Raw genomic sequence first — 24,688 nt, 5'->3', positions numbered from 1 at the left:
GAATTCCTCAGCTGTAGAGTTCCAAAGTCTTGCTCTTTACCCAGATTACAGAGATTTATAAGACTTGATATTTGCTTTTGAAAGTGAGTGCTTGCTGTGTGGACATGAGATTGAAAAGACTTGCCTTTCCTGCCCATGAGGCATGAAAACATTGGCCTCTTCTTTGGTAGCAACTCGCCATTCTGCATTTCTGCTTCTTTGCTTTACTCTTGGTCTGCTCACTAAATTGGGCGCCACTCCAGCACATGTGGTTTTGGATCTACCAGGGCAGTCTCTGTTTCTGGAGTCTCAAGGCATTATACAGGTCTAATGATTTGAAGTGTGGGAATGAATGCATCCTTTGAGCATCTCCTGAAGTCTTGCTGTCATCTGCCTCGCCCACTTTGGCTAAGGATGGGATCGTGCCATGCCATTGATGCTTCTGTGTCTTGAGTGGCAGGAGATCTTTGGTGCTGACAGATGGGCTCTGTTCCAGGGGTTCATCTTTGGCACTCATCATTGGTGTAGGGAGGGTGAAACTGGCCAAAACTTTAAAACAGGCCAGTGTCCAGGCTCTTTAGAAAACCTTATTGGCCTTCTGTTTGGGAACCATAAAGTTTGATGCTATGTTGGCATCTCAGTGTGGTGTTTCTTAATTTGTTTCCCTCCCTTTTTCTGTTGCTTTGACTTTCATTAAAGCAGGACTGATGGGCTTTTGTTGTTCTGTCTTCAGCCTCTTCAAGAGCCTCCTGGCTCCTCTGAGTCAATGCATGTTGAATTACAAGGGTCTTGAACTTGTACCATTTCCCAAAGAGCTGTTTACACACACTGATATTTCATTTGCTGGAAGTCATACCGTCTTTGAGGGTCCCTCTGTCTGGGGACATGTTGGTTCCTCTAGCTTATGGACCTGGCAGCTTAGCCCCCATCTACCTGTTGTTCTTATCCAGAACAGTCATCAGCAACCAGAAATGTCTGGCATAGAAACTTGGCTCAAGCAAAGCATGCCACTAAATTTGACTCAGATTTTCTTTCTTGAACTCTAAATGAAACCAAATCTTTGGGAGTTTGCTTGCTCTAAGGAAAAATGTTAATGAGCTACGTTTAAATCAAGAGCATCAAGTAGTTTCTAAAATTTTTAAACTAGAACAAGGGATTTTTCCGAACTGAACCAAACCAGAATGAAAGGGTGGGGTGGGGCAGTGGGTGATCCCCAGCCTTGGAGGACCCCTCTGCAAGCCTTCTAGATTCTGGTTTGCATGTGATTACAGCCCTTCAAGCTTTTTACGGTGTTTCATGTGGTCTCTTCTAGTCTTGGTTATCGTCCCCAGGGTAAGGAGTCTGCGCTATGCCGAGAGCACCCATCAGGTTCTTGATAACCTTGAAATGGCTACATAAAATAGTTCATGAGAGACTAAACCTTATGTGCCATCTGGCTTCCCTCATGGGTGATAGGGAGAGGATCAGACCCCTGGAACACTTCGCTGTGTGGAAAACCGGGGCAGCTGGGTTTGGAAGTGCAAGTCCTATCTGCCCGACTAGTCCTGGTCTAGATCTTCACAGACCCCTCCCCATCTCCTCTGGAGGCAGGCAGGTTACATTGATTGCGACCTCCAAGGTCAGAAAACCCTGGGTCTTTGGGTTATCATAAAGTTCGTGGATGGTACTTCAAACCTCCATAGGAAGACAGTCAGTTGCTCACAATAATTCAATGTTATTTTCTCCCCTAGTTAAAATGTGCACAGTACTGGCCACAAAAAGAAGAAGAAGAAATGATCTTTGAAGACACAAATTTGAAATTGACATTGATCTCTGAAGATATTAAGTCATATTACACAGTACGACAACTAGAATTGGAAAACCTCACAGTGAGTATGGCATGCGCTTAAGTACTTCAGACAGTTACTGGTTGAGATGTCTTTTCACTTGGGTGATACTACTTAACACCAGTTGTTTATGCCAGTGGTTTTCTGTGTGCCGAGAAAAAAGCAGTTTTAGCACTATGGTGAGTAGAGCTTACCTGCTTATTTACCAGGTGACCAGAGGTGCCTGGGGGCAGGGGACGGGTCTTACCTGCCTCCTTCTCCACAGAGCTCTCTCCCAACACTAGTTAACACCAGTTCTTAGGAAAAAGGGAGTTCTAACCTAAAACTTACCTGTTCCTGCTCCTGCCTTTGCAACTACAGAGGGACTAAAGTGATGGCCTGTGAGTTAAATACCAGCAGAGCACGTGGGCCTCTCTTGTGGTCCACAGTCTCTTTAGTCCGAAGTGAGGGAAGAAGGGCCCTCCAGGGCTGACTCCCAGTTCATAGTCAGTGTAAGTTTTCTAGGTGAAGTCTTGGGCTTGTTTGTGTGGGGAGAATTTATTTATTATTTATTTAAATAAATTTATTTATCTCATTTATTTTATTTTTGGCTGCGTTGGGTCTTCTTCATTGCTGTGCGTGGGCTTTCTCTAGTTGCGGCGAGTGGAGGCTACTCTTTGTTGCGTAGCACGGGCTCTAGGTGCATGGGCTTCAGTAGTTGTGGCTCGTGGGCTCTAGAGCACAGGCTCAGTAGTTGTGGCACGTGGGCTCAGTAGCTGTGGCTCACGGGCTCTAGAGCGCAGGCTCAGTAGTTGTGGCGCACGGGCTTAGTTGCTTCGCAGCATGTGGGATCTTCCCCGGACCAGGGCTCGAACCTGTGTCCCCTGCCTTGGCGGGCAGATTGTTAACCACTGCACCATCAGGGAAGCCCATGTGTGGGGAGAATTTGTAGCATCACCTGCCGGCTATCATTAAATGATGGTCTTGGAATATGTCTGGGCAGTGGTACTAGAAGTGGCATCATGGAAGACCCTGCTTTCTGGGAGGCTGAATGATTCGCCCGGAGCCATCAGTCTGGGGAGCCATGCCTGTAGTGGGAACAGTGGAAGGGAGCAGACGGCAGCTCCTGGGGACGCCCTCAAACACGGTCAGCCCCTGCCTTCTGGAATCAGACTGCCTGGGTTTGATTCCTGGCCCCAGCATATCAAACTGTCAGACTTCAGGCAAAGGGCACCGTTCTCACCACGTCTCTATGTCTGCCCCCCTGTCAGATAGGGTTTTTGAAAGCCTTCCAGAAGGTGGTCCGTGTGCAGTGTGAGAGCCGCACAGGCTCCGAGCACGTGCCGGGAAGGGTTCGCAGGTTCTGTGGCGTCGAAGGAACGCGGGTTCATCTGGGGGCAGTGGGCCTGGCTTTGGGGCTTGTGGGCCGGGCCTGAAGAGGAGGGGTCTGCTCCTGCGTTATATTCGCATCTTAGTTCTCGGTTTACTGCTTTATAGTCACCGTGACGCCTGGGGTGGGATTAATAGTCGAAGTAAGATCGAGAACTTAGCGCAGTTGACTGGAATTGGAGAAGAGGTTAAAATCGCGTGGCCAGGTCCCCCCGCCGCCCCCTGTGCGCTAGCGCTGGAGCCCCAAGCCCAGCCATAGCCACATGTGGGCTCTCGGGGTGTGATTTATGGAGGGGTTTGATACGGAGGATTTTCAGCAATAACGTTGGCAGTGGGTTGGAATGTGCCTGGAGGATTACGTGGTAGACTTTTTTAATGCTTTTGAGCGTTTGCAAGCCTGACATTGCAAGTGACTTCTGGTAAACTCTTGAGAAAATTTCTTTTGCTTGTTGAGGGAAACAGAATTCGGACAGAGCAGAGGGGGTTTGTGCTGTTTGTGTGGCAGAGCAGAGGCAGCACCTTGGATGTTTGGGGGAGATCTGTTTGCTCTAACAGACGTGGTTTTGAAAAAGTCTTTTGTCAGACGTGTACCTGGCCGAGCACACGTCTGGAATGAATTCCTTCAGGAAGAGGTAGGCAGGCGTGAGGGAGGGAGTAAACAGGAGATAACCCACACCTTTTTAAGAATTAAAAGAAGGAACTTGCTTTTGGCATGTTTTCTTATTCCATTTTTCAAAAAATCTATTTTTAAGTGCTTTTCTGTTCCAAAAAAATAGAAGACACATTTCTCTTTTAAGCCATTAAAGGATATAAGGAGATCATTTTCTAGGGAGGAAAGTATGGAATTGTTTGGTGTGGTTCTATAAGTTATCCTAATGTCACAAGCAGATTTTTTCCAGTTCTGCAGAAAGATACCAGCATGTGTAATAGCTGGTGCAGGGTGACACTTGTGTGTTCTCTGCTGATGTTAGGTCCTTGCTGTTTTTGTGGGTCCTTTCACACGTTTTCATCACACTAGGGTCAGGGAAGGTTGCTGTAACTAAGCTGTGAGCATTGGGAGGGCAGGGCGCGGGGTCATTACCTCATCGTGCTGGGCACATGGGAGGCACGTTATGGACATTTGCCAAACAAAGGGAGACATTGTCGGTCAGCGGGTCTTTGGCACAAAGCGTTTCACCATCAGCCGCTGTCCAGGTGATCTAGGTACTGGCTTGGCCCTTTGCGCTGCGCAGCTGGGGTGGTTCCTGTCTGCAGGCCTTACTTCCCCTGTGACTGGCTCCCATTACTGTGGGCTCTTACCTTAGTATAGTGTTGGGTGCTCTCCTCAGCAAGAACTACATTTTGATCATTGCTCCTGGCGACCAGTTGTCCACCCTGGGAGTAGAGTCGCAGAGGCTCAGAGGAAGGAGTGCAGCTGGAAACAGCACCAGAGGCCGTTCTTCCTGTTCCACGGCGAGCAGATTGGGCTAGGGGACAAGGGCCAGGGTCCTCCTTTCAAGAGCTCCTGCAGCGGGCTCTGGAGTCAAGCAAGCTCAGATTTAAGCTCCTGCTCCCCCACTTAATGGAGGGTTAGCTGCCAAGCCTCAGTCTTCTAACCTGGAAGATGGGAGCGACGGGACTGCGTGCCTCGAGGGATTGCTGTGAGAACTCAGCTCTCGTGCCCACCCTGGAACGTGGTGAGCGCTCCGCTGGTGGGGCCAGTGCAGCTGGTCTTGTCGGCATCCTCCTCCTCATCGTGGACCACCTGTTCAGCTGGATATTGAGCCACACGTGGCAGCCTCCTGTCTCTGGAGACTGAGTTGGTAACTTGTTTCTGTAAAATGACGATCCTCTGAGGCATGATAGTCCTGTAAGGAAAGCCCCGACTTAACCCAGAGCTGGTGCCCCACACGTGCAGTCACGTCTCCACTCTTTCATGTGAACCCCGAGGACTTTGATGGCAAGAGTGCTGTGGGCGGCAGCGAAGCATCATCTTGGCTTCTGGGCGGACAGGAGTCGGTGTAGCCGTGAAGACGGCAGGAGCGAGGAGAACATTGGGGACAGGGGCTCTTGTGGGCAAGACTGTTGCACCCTAAAGGAGGGGCAGCCAAAGCAGGAGCCACCTGGGGTCCACTCGGGGCTTGGTAGTTGTTCACTGGGTTTGTGGACCCAGGGAGAAAAATCTGAGCATTAAGGCTACTCTTGGAGTTAGGTGGGTGGAAAGGCACTTCATGCTTACTTGGAATTAGTGATTTCTGTACAGGTGATTCTCTTAGAATCGTCATGAGTATATTTCTCTTCCAGTCTCAAGAAACGCGAGAGATCTTACATTTCCACTATACCACGTGGCCTGACTTTGGAGTCCCTGAATCACCAGCCTCGTTTCTGAACTTTCTTTTCAAAGTCCGCGAGTCGGGGTCGCTCAGCATGGAATACGGCCCCATTGTGGTGCACTGCAGCGCTGGCATCGGCAGGTCGGGGACCTTCTGTCTGGCTGACACCTGCCTCTTGCTGGTAAGAAAGCCCTTAAATACCCCGGGAAGAGGAGGGAGCACATTTTAAACCTCCAGTCTGGCCCAGCCACAGCCTCTCTGTAACTGTCTCTGCAATAAACTAGCTTTGATCTTCACTTTTTAACAGCTTCCTTCCCATGAAAGGAGCTTTACCCTAAATAGCTTCGTTTGAACGGAGGCCCTTAATTTTAATGTGGAAGCCAGGAAGATCCAGAGAATCCCCTTCCCTCTCATTTTTCCCCTGTGCTCAAATGGTCCCAATTTTGCCACATTTTCTAGAATTCTGCCTTCCTCGCTATGACTTTTCCTGAGTAGGAACTGGCACGCTCCAGGACATATACAGTCACATTGTACTTGAGGCTCGGACCTCACTGAGCTATGTCTCCTCTCTGGCTTTCAGATGGACAAAAGGAAAGACCCTTCTTCTGTTGATATCAAGAAAGTTCTGTTAGAAATGCGGAAATTTCGGATGGGACTGATCCAGACAGCAGACCAGCTCCGTTTCTCCTACCTGGCTGTGATTGAAGGCGCCAAGTTCATCATGGGAGACTCTTCAGTACAGGTCAGCAGTGCTTTTGCTTTAATCCAGGTGTGTTGGTTTTAAATTTTTGCCTGTAAAGAAGGAGGCTGTTCATTGTAAACGTTGAAACACTATCCTGGATCAGAGGAAATAGCTAGGCTTCGTGTTTAAATAGCTAAAAAGTTGTGGAAGGTTTCACCATGTTCCAATTTCTGCCTTTGAAGTGCTCACACAGAGATCATTAATAGGGAGAATAGACTTTATTTTCATAAGATTTCATCTTCCAAGGACATGGCTGGAGACCCGAGAAGCTGAGAGGGCCCCTCACCTAGCCCTCACCTCTGCTCACTTAAAGGGGAGCAGATTTCCTGACAAATCAGCCAAACGTGAAATCTCATGGGACTTCCTCTTGCTGCTTTTTCAAGGAACAATGGAAAGAGCTCTCCCACGAGGACCTGGAGCCTCCACCCGAGCACATCCCCCCACCTCCCCGGCCTCCCAAACGAATCCTGGAGCCGCACAATGGGAAGTGCAAGGAGTTCTTCGCAAACCACCAGTGGGTGACGGCTGAGACTGAGGAGGTTAAAGAAGACGGCCCCGTCAAGGAAGAAACCGGAACCCTCTTAAACGTCCCCTGCAGCCTGGAAAGGTAATGTGAGAGGGTCCTGGCTTACTGGGGACGAGGGCAAGTGGCCTTCTGTTCCAGAAATACATATTGATAGTGAAACCCTGTGGACCCAGCCTCCTCCTGACAAACGGTGCTTCTGTGTCCTTGAGGAACGGGCCCTGGACCGTCACTGCTCCTCCCCCAGCTGGAGGAGCCTCTGACTGAGCCACAGGTTGGCCCGGGGAAGTGACTGACTTTAGCGGGGATCTAGCACCACCTGGTGGTGCTTGTTGGAATCAGGGGTCTGGTGCGACTGAGTCAGGTCTTCCAGCCCAGTGATGACAGTGACAGAAGACAGAAGCCTGCTCCTGGACTTCAGGCCGGTCCTGAAACTGATATCCAGGCTTGATCACGTACCTTCAGCCTCCAGAATGGTTTTGGGGTACTTAACCTTTTCACGTAGTTTTTTTTTTTTAAGATTTGTTTATTGTTTATTTACTTTATTTACTTTTGGCTGCATTGGGTCTTAGTTGCAGCACGAGGGATCCTCGTTGAGGCGCGTGGGCTTCTCTCTAGTCGTGGCATGCGGGTTTTCTCTTCTCTAGTTCTGGCGCGCAGGCTCCTGGGCACACGGGCTCTAGTTGAGGTGCGTGAGCTCATTAGTTGTGGTGTGCGGGCTTAGTTGCCCCGCAGCATGTCAGATCTTAATTGCCTCACCAGGGATCGAACCTGCATCCCCTGTATTGTAAGGCCGATTCTTTACCACTGGACCACCAGGGAAGTCCCCCTTTTCATGTGGTCTTGATTGAATTGATTGCCGTTTTGCTTCCTTACAGTTTGACAGAGATTACTGAGCACCTACTGATGCATGTGAAACCCTGAGATAACTAGACTGGGGCCCTTGGTCTGTGTTCTAGACCATCTTACTGGGAAGGGAGCAGTAGACTGTGGTGGTGGCCCATGGACAAGGGATGTGATGGAGGTGCACACTGAGGGGGTCAGCCAGCCTTCCCTGGGTGGTCAAGGAAGGCTGCCAGCAGGAGGTGGCATCGTGCACAAGCTTGAAGGATGAACGGGGGTTAGCCCGAGCCTGAGACCGTGGAGGCAGTGCCCTTGGTGCCTGCATTTTTGGAGGGCAGTTTAAAATTAGTGCACACTTTGACCCCACATTTGTCTACACCTAGAAACTCAGCCAACAGGAGTTCTCAAGCAGGTGTGCAGAGATGTACAGGTAGAGGTGTTCGTGGTGGCATTATTTGTAATGGTGAAAAGTTAGAGATGAGCTGATTATATTATTTTATATATATATATATATATATATATATATCCAGGGATTAGATAAGTTGTGCTTTCTCCCTGTGTTGGATGTTCTGCAGCTATTAAAGAATGGGATCAGGGTGTATTGTTACAGCTGGACATTGGAACGGTCATGCATGAGAAAGCAGGTCACATACAGATACAGTGTGTGCCTCACCGGGGCCTCTGGCTAAACTGATTATCAAAATCTTCCCCGGGCACTTTGCTAAATGCTGGTTTCCAGGTCCCAGTCCTGACCCATGAACCTACTCCCCAGGGCCTTTCGTGCAACTGGTCCTCATCACAGGAACACTGGGTCTGGTTCTGGGGCTCGAGAGACACTTGTCCAGTGGGGCCTCCCAGAGCAGGTGCTGAGCTAGTGCGGCTGTGCCCCGCTTCCCAGGGCCTCTGTTGACGTTCTCAGGGTGGGCTGGCGTGCTCCCTCTGAGGGCTCGCCGAGGGCCGAGGATGCGAGGCGTGGGGGCACGTGACTTGGGTCAAATTTGCGTCATTGGTCCTGTTTCTTTATTCATGAAGACAGTGGGGAGAAAGGTACCTTTCACATTCTGTGGGTGAGGGTGGTAAGCAGGGAAGTGTGGATTTGGGAAGCTGAAAACCAGAGAATTCCAGGAAAAGAATGGAGTTGGACCAAGAACCTATGCGCTTCTGGGCACCGGGTAGGGCGGGGAGCCCATGTGCACACAGGCCTAAGCCCTGCGGCTGGGGCCTCACCGTGTGGGCGCCGAGAAGGGTGCTTCGTGCAGCCTCCTCCTGTCTCCTGGGGAGGCGGTGCCCCCGCATGGTCCTGCCAGTCACACAGGAGGCTGCTGGGGCAGCAGGGCTGTGGAGAGGCACGTGGGAGGCAGGACTTCTGTGGCCAGGGCCGCCTCGGTGGACGCAGGGGTGGCAGGGCAACGGTCTGGGAGAGGCAGGGAGGGGAGAGGCAGGGCCTGGCTGCACCCAGGCCCACAGCCTCTGCTGGCCTCTCCCGGGACAGCCCCACAGGGTGGCTCTGGCTCGCCCCCAGCAAGGCAGTCAACTGACTGCACACGGGACACCTGGGAAGTGGGCCTGCTGGCAGGACTGGCTGGGCGTGAGGCAGGGAGGGCAGAGGGTCAGCACTGCAGGTGTGTGGTGTCCACATGTCAGTAACAACAAAGGCTTCTGCATGTTCACGTCTGTCGGGCCCCGGGGAGGGAGAGGAAGCCTGTGGCCGCACTGTTACCTTCCTGATCTGAAGTGGACCATTCTACAAGCGGCCCCAGGGGCTGTACTGTCCCTCAGACCCTTACCCAACCCCGTCACCGAGGCGTCCGCTGGTCTCCGGAACCCCACCCTGGCCCTGCTGTCGGGCCCTGGGAGGGAGGCGGTGACAGGCGGGCCTCCGGCCAGTGTCAGCATCAGCAGGCTCTGCTTCCACGTGGCTCGTTTTTTTCCTAGAATTCCTCCGGGAATAATAGCGTCCTTGCCATTGTTTTCCCAAGTGAGTAACCCGCCTCTGCCCCCCCTCATTCCTCAGCGAGAGTCAAGACACTGAAGTCAGAAGGCGGGTCGTGGAGGCAGGTCCTGCTCAGGGGGAGCCGTCGCCGCCCAAGGAGGAGCAGGACCAGGCACCGACTCACTGGAAGCCCTTCCTGGTCAACGTGTGCGTGGCCACGGTCCTCACGGCTGGCGCGTACCTCTGCTACAGGGTATGTTTTCACTGACGGACGTGCTGGCCAGACCGCGTGTACAGCAAGCCCTGGCCGCAAGCCCGGCGGTAGCGCTCCGTGCTGCGGGAGCCTCTGAGCCAGCCTCAGAAGAAACAGATCAAAGGTTTGCAAAGTCTGGGACTGTGAAGGGCTAACGAGAGAGAATTGAGGATTGATGCACTGGGGTCTTAAGGAGCCCTGTGGTCCCAAGAATAGAAGAGTCTAATCTCAGGGCCTTAATCTATTCAGGAGTAAGTAGACAAAATGCCAAATACGTCTCTCTCTCTCTCTCTTTTTTTTTTTTTTTTTTTTGTTCATTTGTTTTTGAAAAAAAAGTAATAGAATTACAACACATTGTTGTTTTTAACCTTTATAAAAAGCAGCTTTTTGTTATTTCTGGGGAAAAAAGAAAAAGACTAGGCACTTACAAAACTTTCTTGTACCTTTAGGTGGTGTAACCAGATACACAATTTTTATTTGATTTCCCAGGGAAAGACTCCCACACTTTTGCGAATGTAAAGTCCTTTGGAGGAGAGGGTTTGAGGGTTTCGGACACCGTCTTGCTCAGGCGCTTCCTCTGCTGAGCGCACACCGAGCTGGGACGGTGCCTGCGAGCTCTCCCGTTTTAAGAAGGAAAACAACAAAAGGCCGCGTCTCTAGAAAACAGAGCCCGGCTTTGGCTTTTGCTCAGGTGTCCCGCTGGTGTCCCGCTGTCCACTCTTCCACCAGCCCCCCTCGTTACAGCCGCGCACGTCCTGCCCCCACTGCTCCGTCCCCATAAACAGGGCTCCTCAGGGCCCCTGCCTCAGGGTCAGAGGTCACCACAGGGTGGCCTCCGGCTTTTCACCCAGCCACTGAGATCCAGAAGGAGCAGTTTTGCTTGGAATATAAATGCCATTTCAGTAGAAATCCACACGTTAGAATGTGTCGCCGTTAAAGTTAAGGAGAAGAGTGAGGATTAGCCTCAAAACTCTGGCCGTGGAAATCACCTCACAAGACTTCTTTTTTTTCTTTTAATGATTTTAAATATTTTACCTCTTTCTAAGCAACCACCTTTGAGTGCATCCGATGGTTTAGCAACGTGCAGACAGCTTTTTCCTCGGGGGGTGATTTTGGGAAGGGGGAGCTGTTGTAAAAAATAATAATAATAATAATAATAACCAAAACCCCCTTCACGGGGGCTGGAGTGGCCAGGGCAGCCGAGGTGTTGCACGAGTCCGCAGCTCTGCAGGGGCGGGGCCGGGCTCCTCTGAAAGCGGTTGGTTTCATCCCAGTTCCTGCTCAACAGCCACACACAATCTGACCCGCCTCCACCCACGGTCCACCCCTGCTCATAGAGCCCGCAGCTGCCTAGCAGGCAGCCGCCATAGGCGAGAGAGCCGTCGGGACAACGTAGCCCACGGCGCCCCGACGGACGCCGGTCCTGCACTAAAGCCCCCCTCCCCGGGCAGTTGGCCTCACCTCCATCCTGCTACTTTTCTCCCCACCCCGCCTTTCTCTGAATACCAGACCCACAACCCATTTTTTGAGGAGGGCACAGAGGGCGCTGGGCTGGTGGCGCAGAGCAAGGCGGCCTGTGCGGGTTGAGGGGCGAGCCTTGCGTGGTGCCCCCTCGGCACGTCCCTGGCAGGCGGCAAGCGACATCCTTCCCGCGGCCCTCCCTGGAGACAGCGTGTAGTGAGCCTCTCCTCTCCATATTTATTTTTTAATTCTTTTCTCCTGAAGGCATCCACAGTGCACTAGCATCTTCATAAACCAATAATGTATTAAAGTTTTTTGATGTCAGCCTTGCACCAAGGGCTTTATCAAAAAGTACAATAATAAACCCTCAGGTAGCGCTGGGAACAGAGGACTTTGCCGTGAGCCTGCTGCATCAGACCAGTACTAGGAAGGAGGACGGTTGTAAGCAGTCGTGATTTCATTGGGTAACACGAGAAGAGGTTTGCCTATGTTTATAGAACAAGGGGATAATATATAATGAACACTTGGCTATTTAAGACACATGGCGTGAGATTACTTTGTCCCGGTTCCTCCCCTCCCCAGCTGTCTGCTCGAACCTCGATCTCAGTCACCGCTCTCCCTGTGTGTATTAGGATGCATGTACGGTCTGGTGTCCCGATCAAATCCCACGTGCTTGAAATCCTTAGATCTCTGCTTACTGATGCGCTCCGTGTACAAGCCCAGTCTACCTGTGCATGAGCTGAGCATCACGTGGCTCTGGTGCCTAAGAGCGTTGCTGAAATAATTGCCACTCGGCAGCGGAGCCGTGTCCAGTAACAGATATTTGCCTAATTCCTGGCATGACACTCTGGTGACTTCCTGGTGAGGCCCATCCTGTCCTGGTCCAGCCGGGCCCCTCTGTAACTCAGACATTCCAAGGGTATGGGAAGCCATAGTCACACCTCTCACGCTCTGGACATTTAGACAGCAGGGTCCCCCGTGACACACACACCTTTGGGATCAGCCTCCACTGTGCCAAGTTCACACTCTTCTTGAGTGGACCGTGATCTGGAGCCAAGGCGACTGTTGGAAACCACACTTCTTGAAACAGCCTGGACGACGGTCCCTTCGAGTCAGCCTGCGGCCCTTGAGGTCCGGGGGCCTTGCTGAGAGAGGCGTCTGCCCCTGCCCTTGAACCCTGGGGACTGATGGTGCTCACGACTCTTCCTGCGAGGGGAACTTAAGACCTCCACATTAAGTGGCTTTTTTAACAAGAAAAAAAAAAGGCAGCTATAGCTCATGAGCTGCTCTTTTGCCAGCATTTTCACATTTTGCCTTTCACGTGTTAGAAGCTCGTGCAGAGAAATTCTGTGGTGGGAACATTTGAGGCATCGCCCCGCAGAGCCTTGGGGAGGTGTGGATGAGACCGAGGCGCCAGGCTGTAAGCATTTTTGAGTGGGGCTTGTGTGTCTGTTATTTTAAGTCCTGTATATGTATGTAGTAGTTTGGTGTGTATATATAGTAGCATTTCAAAATGGATATCCTGGTTTAACCTCCTATCCTTGGAAAACAGGTGGTTCTCCATCTTGTCACACGTATGTTAGAGAAGTAGCAAGCTGCTCTGCTATATGCCTTAAGCCAATATTTACTCATCAGGTCATTATTTTTTACGATGGCCATAGAATAAACCATTTTTACAAAAATAAAAACAAACAAAAAGAGCGAGGTGTTTTGGTATGATACCTTTTCAGGTGTGTGTATACGTGGATGCATGATGGGGGGGCGGGGGGGCGCGTCTCAGGGTCTTCTGTGACCTCACAGAACTGTCAAACTGTACAGTTTTCCAACTTGCCATATAAATGATGGGTTTGCATTTTAGTTGCAACAATAAAAATTTTTTTCTAAAGAACATGGCTTTGGGGTGCTTCCCATTTCTTTGCTTAATAGGCCTAAACCAGGCTGGGCAACTCCTGTTTCTTTCCATCCCTGGTGACGTGAAGCAGATGTTGTCAGTCAAGAGGGGTTATAGATTTTCCGCATCTGAGGATTACGAGGGCGGCCTCCTGGAGTTGTGGGTGCCTCTGGGCTGGGGGCACTTTCCCTGCCTGGTGTTTACTCAGCGCTTCAGGCCTCAACCCATTTCAGCAACAACAACAAAACTCACCTTTTCAGGTGTTAGGGCCCTTGGATAACTTAATGAATTTATACAGGTTGTTTGAAGAACTCCTCAAACCTCAAGAACGTGTGTCCCTTAGCCAGCTGCCTGTAAGACACAACGGTGGCCACGTCTCAGCACCCCTGCCGAGTCACATTTGATGCGGAACTGACATCAGTGGAGGCTGACACTGAGAGGTAACAGTGAAGTATAAACAATTTGTGTAGTCTTCCTTTCGTGTACAAAATTAAATGTAAGTCTCCCCTAAAGTGGTTTTTCGACTTCTCGTTCTGAAATAATTTCAGACTTGCACAATGTTGCAGAAATACTACAAAGAATTCCCTTGTATCCTTCAAGGATTTATGACTGTTTCAAAGCTGGCTGCTGAGTAAACTGTTTATGCTGTGGCCTCTCAGCAAGATCCATGGAACCCAGAAACAAAGTCTGTGGTCATGGGACCACACAACACCCAGCGAGGACAGTGGGGACCTGGGTGGTGGTGACACACCCACTGTCATCACCTCAATCGTTTTCAGATACAGAAAAAAAAAAAAATGACATCTAAGCTTTCATGAAGAGGAGGAATGCCAGTGTGGAAAAAAATAACTAAATTTATAACTGGGCAGAAGTCAGATAGGGCCCGAGGCCAGAGAAGGGCCCTGCCGCCTGGCGTCTTTAAGGAGAGGGCACTTGGGAGCCTCAGCACGTGGAGAGTCCAAGGGGCAGCCCTGCCCTGAGGCCGCCCTCCTCTACCCCTGCGTCTGTGTCATGTTGGAAAGAGCACTGAGGGACACGAGGGGCGGCTTCTTCCCCCAGGATATTACAGAAAACAACCACTACCCTCCAATTTTCTCAGGTAGAGTGGAACACCAATAAAAAGTTATTTTAATTGAAATTTCAGAAGACAACATATGGACAAGGCAAATAAATACTGAGTTAAACGGAAAAGCACAGAATATACACAGGAAATGTAAATGAGCATGTTTAAGTTACAGAGCTTTCCAATGCCATTGTTGATACCACATCCAGACCCCAGGGTACCTCTACGTTCTTAACCCTGAAACAGCCCAGTACACGTTTGGGTTTTTTAATAGACTTAAATAGGAAATTAATTTTCCTTCTTTAAACATGATGTTCAGTAAAATCTTTCTTCAAACTAGCTTATGGCTTCTGAAGCAATTTATTTAATAAGCCCTAAGTTGACTTGCTTCAGAAGATGGATTCCATTCTGATGAGTGAGGTCAAAGCAAATGGCACTCAAGACTTCTCGGCTGACAGCATGTTCTCGTTTCCTCTGTGCTGTGGAACCACAGTGAAAATAAGGCCCACGGTCAGCAGGCCGCCAGCCGGCTCCCCGGTGCCGTTTGGGCTGCAGCTCGGGCTGAGGGGGCGAACCGTCGAAACCCTGGTCCTGCCCTCCCCACACTGACACCTGCTGCTGTGGGAACGACCCGAGTTCTGTCCTCAGCAGGGATGCTCGGTCTGCTTGTCTCCTCGGTCCCAGTCTTTAGTGAACCAGAAGCGCTGCGCCAGCCGACCTGCTGATTCCAGGCCTCCGCCTGCCTGGCCTCAGCCCCTTCGTGGCGTGGCTGGCACCGACCCGGCTCTGCCCCCGGGGAAGGTCGGGCAGATTCTCAAAGCCAACGGCTGACTGACTGAAGTGCAGCCCTCTAAGTGCTGTGCAGCCCCTTGCTCTGCTCCCACACAGAAGTCCCACTTGTGCCCTGGGGCTTCGTAACTGGCCCAGAGTCTGGGAGCAGCTCCGGCCCGTTCACGCTCTTGGGAGAGCGCACCGCGTACCTCCACCCGAAGCCCTCCCTGTGTCGAGGCTGGGCAGCAGCAGAAACAAAGGTGCCGGGTTTGGGCTCGTTCGTTAGCTGAGGCTTTTTAAAATATTGTGATTTCAACATCTGCCTCCTGGCCAAAGGCTTCGTCTCTTTGTTCTGAGCAAAGTTTGTCCATCTTCTCAAAAGCTAAGCGTCCTTTTTCACCTGAAACATCAAGGTCATCTGTCACTGGGTTGTCTCCCCACCTCGCTCTTTTCTACACTGGTGAGCCAAGGTGGCCTTAGTACTTCCAGACGCCTAGGCCTCCGGTGCTGCTGTGAAGGGCAGGGGGTGGGGAGCCTTTGGGACTGGCTCACATGGGTCCAGGGCCTTGTCCTTTGTCCAAGACAGAGCCCTCTGAGCCTTAACCCTGCCCGGCATCTGGCTGTCATTAACGGCCACCTCAGCCATAAAGGAAACCTGCCTTGGCCAAATGCAAACAGGTTGCTAACGGTGCCCGTCCCGTGTGCTATTTTGCGTTTTCTGAGAGCTGGCTGTGGCCTCTCTGGCACAACCTTTCTACGGGCCCCAGCAACCCCGCTGCACTTCGAAACGCTGGATGCTGTACTTTACCAAATGACAGTGTGCTTTCCCGGGCTGCCGCTCGCACGGCCTCCAAGTCAGACTGGCACAGGCGGGCAATCTGATCAATGCTTTCGATGCCCTGTTTGAGGTTGGGGGAAAGGGGGACCATTAGGGGGCATTTTAAAGAACAGGTATCCACTTTTATAAACCCTGCAGGACCAGCCCTAGCATGGTCTCTGCGGCTTCAGCCCCTTCCTTCTCTGAAGGCTTCCAGGTTTCTCCTGTGGCCTCAGGTTCATCAAAGTGCCACCGGCAGCATCTCATGTTTTCAATCCTGACACCTTCGGAAAGGTCCGTGTTGGAAATGAGAAGACCTGCTTTCCCGTGGACCCCTCTACGCCGTCTCCTTCTCCCAACCCTACCCTCCAGGTCAGACCAGGAGAGGAGGTCTGACCTGGTTCAGGCACAGCTGACCGACCACCTGATCACCTCCAGGGCCAAGGACCAGAGTGCACTTTAGCTCCCCCTAGTGGGCACCCTGACACCCACTGGTTATTTGATTATAACCAGATGGTCCTTGTAGAATTTCCTGTCCGTTCATTCCAGAATGAATTTAGTCTGTATTGGACCATTTTTCATCTAGCAAAATGGCAGTGATTTTTTTTTTTAAATAAGGGTTACAAATGAAGATGAGATTGAGGTAAAACGGGCATCCCCTCTTGTCTGCTTTCGGGAGTGTAAATGGGTGTGTTGTATCACGAGTCTCAAAAATATTTATCAATGCATTCTCTGGCCCTGAGATAACACTAAGTCTAGCCTAAGGAAGTAATTCAGAATTCCATATAAATTTTAAAAGCTTTATGCACAGAGATGCTCAAGAATTAGGATGGGTAATTTTTGCGTTTCGGTATTTTTATACTCTTTTTTTTTTCTACAATGAGCTTATTGTGCTTTTAGAACATTTTTCATTGAGGATATTAAACCATATAATCCAAGAGCCCAAATGTGAGTCTCTGGGGCCACCTGCTTGTTCACACCGAGCCAGAGCAAACGGGCACTGTTTCCGAGGGGCTTCTGCCATCAGAGCTTCTGCTGCTGGAGCTGGTGGCTGTTCCTCTACAACCAGCTCTTTACGGTGCTTCTTCACTGGCAGTGATTTTCTTTCTTTCGGTCCCAGTGGAATCATTTTGAAACGAACTAACTTCAGCATTAACCACAAGTAGGCTTCCCTCCATCCCCACCAAGGACGGGTTAAACTCACCCTGAGATGTTTTAGCGCCACGCACGCAGCTTCCTGGAGCTTTGCATCATTCTCGGTCAGGGCGTTGGTGTAGAAGAGCAAAGCCTAGGAAATAAGGTTGCTGTGAATGGGGGGCTGGTGAGAGCAAAGTCCACGGTGCCCACGGCTCATCCCCCAAATGCTGACAGCATGTGTGCACAGTGTCAAGTTGTAGGCTATGGCTTTCAGTTTATCTAAAAACGCTGGTCCCTGGGCTGAGGGTCATGACATAAGAAAGCCCTTTTTCTCTAGTACTGTTTACAAAATGCGTTCTGAAACTGCCATCTAGATAAAATGCTGAATCAGAGAAACGCGCTGTCCAGCGGGGACAGCAGAAGAAGTGAACACACAGAGGGAGCCTCGGTGAGCCTGCTGCCTTGGCCAGAAGGAGAAGCATCTCTTCCCTTCGTCACTCTTCTCCAGTCACAGCTCGGACCCAGCCCCGTCAGTCACATGACCATGGCTAGGTGGGTTCAGCTGGAAAAGAAAGCTGGCACTTGCTTTGCAAAATTGTTGTAAGGGCTATTAAGCACGGGAGAGGGGTCAGTGGGGATGTGCCTGGCACTTGGGTGAGCCCGAGACCAAGGCTCCAGTATTGCCCTTCTCCCACCACGGGGGCTGGTACCCAAAATCTCGAAGAGTCACGGGTGTTCAGGAACCTAAAAGGCAGAGGGGTCCAATCACTTGGTTTTCAAGTGAACCGAGCACAACGAACCAGCCAGCCACACACATTAGTTGAAAGTAAATGAGGGTGACTGTCAGAATTCTAAGAAAGAGGCATTCTACGTGCAGGTGACATCTCAGAGACCGAATAGGTAAGGTGCTTTAGAAACACTGAGCTGAGTGAGGTGGTAAGCACGTGGCATGCTGCTAACCCAACGAACGCCTGGCAACGCCAGTTCCCTCCCCAGGGCTGGCTGGCTGCTGCCAGTGGTGAGGGCATGCAGAAGGCTGTGTTCATGTCTGGAGCATCTCTAAATCAAAATACCGGCCGCAGATGCAGCCCCCAGTCACTCACTGCTCCGTTTTTCCAAGAGGAAGCTTACCTCCCTCCACCTCCCCCCAACTCACACACCTGCAGCCAGGGGCTGCCGCCTCCCACACCGTTACCTTTTCCCGAAAGCTCTTGTTCCTGGCTGCGCTGGCCAAGCGAGCACTGGCCGCCCTGCACACCCGTGGGGTCCCGTCCAGCTGGAGCAGCGCCCAGGCCCTCAACGTCTGGGGCAGGGGCTGGAGCTGGCCCAGCCGCTTCCCCTGCAGCTTCCTGACTATCTTGGCCTGGCCCACGCACTGCAGCTCCTCGAAGAGTGTTACTAAAAGAGACAGAAAAAAGGCGGCCCAGGGTCCCCTCTGATTGCGGCCGGGCTGGACAGCTGTGGCTTGTGCATTAGCCAGGGAGAAGCAAATCCCAGGACAAGCCCGTGTGATCACCAAGGCCCAGCCAGTCTGGATTGGTCTCAAAGTGGGCCTCCTGTAATCTCCAGGAAGGCTTTCTAGCAAGGGATCAAATACACCCTGAAAATGAATAAAACCCAGGTCCATACTTCAGGGACTCCGGCCAGCCCAGCAATAGCCCTCCTGTCCAGTTCTGACCTCTGTTCTGTGCTTCGTAAAGCCTCCTGCCCTGGGAGCTCATTTCTGCGTGAGCTGAATGTAGAATCTAATTAAATCTGGTTCTCGAAAGAACAGCTGGAGGAGAAAGACACAGTGATTCTGAAGCACTGGCTTCCTAGAGCTGAGCCGAGACAGAGGTCTCCACGATGGACACTCCTTTGTCGTCAGTGTGTTGCTTTGAGGCCACGTGCCCCCTGCCCCAGCCCCTACCTTCCTTGGTGAGCTGAGCGAAGTGCTTCTCCAGGTCGGAGACACTCTGCCTCCGCAGGTAGCTGTGAAACTGGAACCAGGTGATGGTCTGTTCTTCAGGGAGCCCGGCTCCGGGCAGCAGCCCGCCGCAGCTGACCACCTGCTCCAGGAGCCTGCGGCACACTGGCGACACACAGACAAGGCGTGAGGGGAGACCGAGACCCCGCCCCCTTGGGGCCGCTCAGCCGGCCACGGCCGGGTCACTTTAAAAGCTCTCTAGGGGCTTCCCTGGTGGTGCAGTGGTTGAGAGTCCGCCTGCCGATGCAGGGGACACGGGTTCGTGCCCCGGTCTGGGAAGATCCCACATGCCACGGAGCGGCTGGGCCTACGAGCCATGGTCGCTGAGCTTGCGCGTCCGGAGCCTGTGCTCCGCAACGGGAGAGGCCACAGCAGTGAGAGGCCCGCGTACCGCAAAAAAAAAAAAAAAAAGCTCTCTGATGGTGTGTGGGTGGGTATCCCTCCCTGCGCCCCCTGCACCTGCGCGGGGGGCGTGCTTCAGCTGGGGCCCACAGGCCCGAGGTGGGAGTCTGTGCGTCATCCTGAATGAAGTTTCAAGCGGAAGAAAACCAAATGGGACAGTTAAAGAGGTGGGGGAAGCAAAGCCAAGTGACCTAGAGTGTCTCACACCCCGTGCTGGGCTTGAACGATCTTCATCAGATGCTCAGATTCATGTCCTATGGACTGGGAATCCACTTCGGCGCTTAAGTACATACATCCCTGGCCCCGCGGACCCATTACTGCTCAGCTTACAATAATACAACACTTACAAAGAGCTGACAGACAACTTTTCATTAAAATGGACTGAAAATAACTTGAGGCACAGTTTGTACAAAGAAAATGACTGGTTTTTTGGTAGAGTTACCCACCTTCTGTTATATCTAATTGTGTATGTGTTCCTTCTATGCTGAGAGTTTTCAACCAAGGGTGCATCCATGTGCCCTGGGCCCCACCCACCCCTCAATCTGAATCACAGAGCCGGGGCCTGGGAATATGCAGATGGTTAGAACTGCTTAAGGCCCAGAGCCACTGCCTGGCATATGACTGTCACCCTTCAGTTGTCAACAGAGAAAAGTGCTGCAGCTCTGCATTCTGGGAAGGAGTCCAGCCAAGATTCAAGACACCGCTATGGGGCAGGTAAAGTCCTGCCTACCTTCCCATAAAGTTTCCCTCTCAACCCCTCTAAGGTTCTGGTGGAAGCCATGGAATCAGTCCCCAGAAAGGTGCACGAGCCCACTAACGTTTGCAGCTTCCTGGCTTCACAGACTCCTCCCTCCTCTCCCCAGGAAAAGGAGATGCCTTGCTGTCAACCTCAGAAAGGCCTCCACTTCATGCCGAGAAGGCGTTCGCAGAGGTGCAGATGGGGCTACGAGGAGGCCCGCCGAGGCAATGCTGAAGGCCCCAGAGGATCCACGAGGCATTTCCGAGGGGGGTGGGGACAGGCAGGGGGCTACCTATTTCCAGTTGTCCCGGGTATTTCCCTCTGACTCTGTGCAGGAACGTCTTCTTGAGCTGGTCCAGCAGCACTGTACCAGGGCAGGACAGGACCGCGCCGGGCTCCGTGCAGCCTCTCCACAGCTTCAGGCACCCCTTCCTCCGCGTGGCCTGCGGGATGACTGAAAGCCCAGGCTCAGAAGCCTGACTGGCGGTGGGGAAGAGCAGGCAGTGAGGAAGCCCAGAGATGTCCTTCCACTGGGCCCTGAGCGGTCGGGGAGGCGAGGGATGGCCCGGCCTAACGCAGAGTCCCTTTCCCACGTCCCAGCGTGACCCGCAGAGACAAGCAGCTTCGGCTTGACACCTCATCTGGGTCACCACCTGCAGCCCTCACAACAACCCTGCGGCTGCTGCTGTCGCCAGCGTCTCCTTATGGACAAGGGCAAGTGCCACGGAGGGGGCAGAGGCGGAACTGGGGTCACAGCTACTGTCTGACCACACACTGTATGCCTTGAATGTGTCCTGGGGTTCCTTCATTGACACCTGCCCAGCAGCCTCCCCTATACAGATGGGGAAGCTGAGGCTCAGAGAGGTGAATCGTTTGCCCAGAGTCACACAGCTGACCGAGGCTAGCGGGCCTCCCTTCCCAGCCCACAGTGTGTGTCTGATCCCAGACATGGCCCCCACTCATGTCCCCTGGGCTCCATTTAACTCTGGGTGTTGGGAAGGGAGAGGAGGCCCCCTGGGCTTTCATCCTCATCACCTCCTGCCACGCACACGGACAGCCCATGGATGGAGGGCAGGCACTTACTCTCTTCAATGGATGTCGCCTTGCTGACCTTCTCAAAATCAAGCACAGAAAGCGTCTCCAGAATCTGTTTTTGCTGTGCAGCTTCTTCCAGAAGGCATTCCTGGACCATCTTCGACAAATTAGGAGAATCCAGTTTCTGGGAAGCAACCCGTGATGCTCCAGGTTAGCACAGAACATGCCCTCTAAGGTCAGCCACCCTGACTGGGGCGCCCACCTGCCCCGTGCCCATCCTTTCTTCTATCCCGATGGTAGCTCCCTGACTGTTATTTGGGGATTCCTCCTTTGCCAAAGGGGTAGAGACGATAGGATGCAGGCTGCAGCTGCCAGGAGCCACCTTTGCCACCAGAAGGAGCCAGCCTGCCAGAAAGTGAAGCCAACCAACACAGGAAAGCAGAGCTGAGAGAGGGAAAGACTCAGTCATGATGACATTTGAAACCCTGGATCCAGCTGGGCCTGAAGCCCACCTCTGGGCCTTTCAGTTCTACGAGCCAAAAGACTTCCTTTCAGTTGAGCCAGTTTGGATTGGAGTTCTGACATCTGCCACTGAGAGAGACACAACCACTGCCTTCGGTTTAGGGCCTGGGCTATATAAGGACCCCATGACTATTCACCAGCACCACCATCATCACCCCCACTTTGAAACTGCCACCCCATCCCGACCCCACCCCACTCTCCCCCATTCCTCACCCACCTGCAGCAGCACTTTGCAGATTTGGAGGTGAACCGTGAGCAGCACGTCCAGCTCTGGGGCACCAGCCGTGAGCTCCCTGGACGGTGCTTTCAGCGATGGCGGTGGAGGTGGAGTCTTGTCCTTTCTGAGTTGAATTGAGAAGAACTGGGTGACCGTTCAGTTAGCAGTTCAGCTCCCTCCAAGGGTACAGGAAACCCTCCCTCTCTGGAGAGCTCTGATCAGGGAGGCCAACTCCAGGTCCCAGGGAGATGGACTTAAACTGAGGAGAAAACTAAGAGAAAAGGAGAAGCAGCAAAAGGTAGCAACAACTCAAAACACGCGCTGGGATGGCACTGGGGGGCCCCCGCACCTTGCAGGGTGTGCAATTTGCAGCAGAAGCCTAAGGTTCTAACTAATTCCTAGCTCTGTGACCCTGGATAAGTCAGCCTCCCGTAGTCTGTTTACTCACTGTAAAGTGGGGGCAGGAACCCCAAGCTCGGGGCCGTGAGGGGTGAGTGAGACACAAGCATACCCAGCACTGTGTCTGCTCTGGGCAGGGGCTGAGCCTGAGCCCTGAGTGGGGTGGAGATGCCACAGCCTCCCCATGGGATCGTGAGAAGAGAGGAGAAATGTGGCCTGTTCACACGCTTCTGTGCTGCTGAGCTCTGGGTGCAGGAGAAGCGCTCAGGCCAGTGCGAGTGGGCAGGTGGGAGCTGCTTCACCGAGAACGCAGTTGGTGTTGCAGGTGAGGGCGGGCGCTTGTGCAGAATGAACGGGGAGCGGGGGTCTCTTGGGCAATTGCTCCGCAGGGGTCAGAGGTCCTACTGAGTGCACTATTGTTATTTTTTAAGATTTAAAAAAAAACAAAGCCCATCGCTTGGAGCAGAGGCTCAGGGCCAGGCTGAGGTGTCCTCGTTCACTCAGTGGCCACCGAGGACCTGCTCTGTGCAGGGTGGGGCCGGGGCCACAATAAAGAAAACAGACATCAGGGCGGGGCTGTGGGAGACCCTGGCCCCGAGGCTGGTCACCAGGGCCGCGCTGGGACGGGCGCACTCACCGGGGACCCTGGGAGCCCCCAAACAGGGCCAGCTCATGCGGGGCGATGTGGGCGCTGAGGAAGGAGAAGCTCTCCAGGATGTACTCCATCAGGCTCTCGGCGGACGCGTGCTCCCGGCGGGCTCCGCGGGGCTGCGGACGGACGGACGGATGGACAGCCGGAACTCAGGGCAGCCCGGCCACCCGCCCAGTACACCCACCCTAACGGCGTCCTGGTCACCGTCCCTCAGCAGGGCTGCCATCCCCTGCGTCAGGGACAGGCAAGGGGACACGTCCCCGAGGTCCCTCCCGAACAGCCTGTGACAAGGTCTGGCATGACAGCTGGAAGGAAGGCAGACCTGAAAAACCTCACCGGTCACAAACACCCACAGGGACAGGGCAAATGACAGGAGAGAGCTGGAGAGCAGGGCCCTCCCCCAAGAGGGCCACGTTCCACCCGGAGTGTGAGGCCTGAGGTTGCCAGATTGTTCCGTTTTCCAAGAAAAAGTGGAAATCTAGACTTTGTGGGGAGCTGCCCAGTTCTTAAATATCAACAACGAATTCCAAATTATTTTTTAAATACGGCGTGGGTCAGGCCAAACAACTCCCAACAACCCAGGCTAGAGGCTGCTAGGTGAGCCTCTGGGTTCCAGGTGTCTCCTCTCCGGGGGAGACGTGGAAGGAGAGGAGTTTTAAGGCAGCCCCTGACTGGGGGAGGCGGCGGGAGGGGGTGTCAAGTCGTCAGAGCCTCCCAGTGGCGGGTCTGCTGTGGCTGCTTCCCACCCCCAGGGGCCTCGTCTCACACAAAGTGCACAGAAGGCATAGCCCAAGTAGACGCTGCCCCAAGAGCCAGAACTGGGCTCCTGAAAGTTGAGCCCAAAGAGAAAACCTTGAGCAACAAGAGAAGAATAAGACTAGTTGCATAGATTTCCTTGCCCCATCGAAAAAAAAAGTATATATATATATATATATATATATATATATATATATATATATATACGCACACGCACAGGCGCACGCGCACACACAGAGTCAGTTCTTGTTATTCATGGTAGTTACGGTGTGTAAACCGTGACCCCTGGATCTGAAACGGAACCATTGCTCCCAGGGGAGATGCAGAGGCGTGAGCCTCTGGTCAACATTTTCATCAACCCATCAACACGGTAACCTCGTTTTCTTTGTGTCTGCTTAAAGACGTCTTATTTAATATAGACACTGTACCGCTGATACACTAAACCCAAGGTCAGTGGCATTTTAACTCACGCCTGAACACACCTTATCCAACACACACATTTCCTCCATAAGGCACGTCAGGAACACTGGCCGGCACCTCAGCCTGGCACTTGGGCGCTGTTTCAAACAGCGAAATCACCAGGAATAAGTACAGAAATGTGGAAAACATAGCACTAAATATTCGGTGAAAAGGACACTTGGGTACAGTACGAGCTGAGAAAAGAAGGAAGAGCGTCATCTCCTTCAGCCTCAGCTGGGAACTTATACAGCAGGTGACTCCAATTATTTGCCCCTTTGCACGTGCCTCTGAATGACCACAAAAGCATCACCAGCAAGTTTTAGCAAGTAGATGAATTCGCAAAAACAGAATCTGTGAATAGTGAGAATTAATTGTGCGTATATAAATATATATACACATGTATAAAATTAAATCCTCATTAAATCCTCACATATACACAATGTATATAAATATGTGTATTTATACACCTACACCTATGTGTATAATTTCTTTTGAAAAAGTCAAACTAAACACCATAGCCTATAATCATTTGTATTGTTCTAACTTGGTTTGCCAAAAAAAAAAAAAAAAAAAGTTCCTCGAAGATGTTGAAAATTATTGTCCTATTGTGGTATTACTTTAG

At 52.1% G+C, this 24,688-nt stretch overlaps 2 protein-coding genes across 7 annotated transcripts in view; one reads left to right on the top strand and one right to left on the bottom strand.

The window, feature by feature from the left end:
- PTPN1 (protein tyrosine phosphatase non-receptor type 1) overlaps positions 1-17,362 on the top strand; it is a 72,696-nt gene extending 55,334 nt beyond the window's left edge. For 2 of the 4 annotated variants that reach the window (XM_059036078.2, XM_059036080.2), the window contains 5 exons: positions 1,710-1,847; positions 5,457-5,666; positions 6,066-6,227; positions 6,611-6,834; positions 9,608-10,158. In XM_059036078.2, coding sequence (XP_058892061.1) covers positions 1,710-1,847; positions 5,457-5,666; positions 6,066-6,227; positions 6,611-6,834; positions 9,608-9,794 — 921 coding nt within the window. In that variant the 3' untranslated portion in view covers positions 9,795-10,158. Of the gene's footprint in view, positions 1-1,709; positions 1,848-5,456; positions 5,667-6,065; positions 6,228-6,610; positions 6,835-9,607; positions 10,159-13,429; positions 13,784-17,293 lie in introns of those variants that run through there. The other 2 variants (XR_010836633.1, XM_067013903.1) reach the window with 2 other exon arrangements.
- RIPOR3 (RIPOR family member 3) overlaps positions 14,228-24,688 on the bottom strand; it is a 73,242-nt gene continuing 62,781 nt past the window's right edge. For all 3 annotated transcript variants that reach the window (XM_067013901.1, XM_067013902.1, XM_059036035.2), the window contains exons 14-22: positions 22,837-22,967; positions 21,801-21,924; positions 21,110-21,245; positions 20,319-20,480; positions 18,829-18,990; positions 18,115-18,317; positions 16,987-17,070; positions 15,774-15,864; positions 14,228-15,365 (exon numbers count right to left, since the gene is read on the bottom strand). In XM_067013901.1, coding sequence (XP_066870002.1) covers positions 15,262-15,365; positions 15,774-15,864; positions 16,987-17,070; positions 18,115-18,317; positions 18,829-18,990; positions 20,319-20,480; positions 21,110-21,245; positions 21,801-21,924; positions 22,837-22,967 — 1,197 coding nt within the window. In that variant the 3' untranslated portion in view covers positions 14,228-15,261. The remainder of the gene's footprint in view (positions 15,366-15,773; positions 15,865-16,986; positions 17,071-18,114; positions 18,318-18,828; positions 18,991-20,318; positions 20,481-21,109; positions 21,246-21,800; positions 21,925-22,836; positions 22,968-24,688) is intronic.

The sequence above is a fragment of the Kogia breviceps genome, chromosome 14 (genome assembly GCF_026419965.1).
Source record: "Kogia breviceps isolate mKogBre1 chromosome 14, mKogBre1 haplotype 1, whole genome shotgun sequence".
Taxonomy (NCBI): Eukaryota; Metazoa; Chordata; class Mammalia; order Artiodactyla; family Physeteridae; genus Kogia; species Kogia breviceps.
Note: the sequence above shows the minus strand (reverse complement) of the source record. Positions and strands in the feature narration are given on the sequence as shown.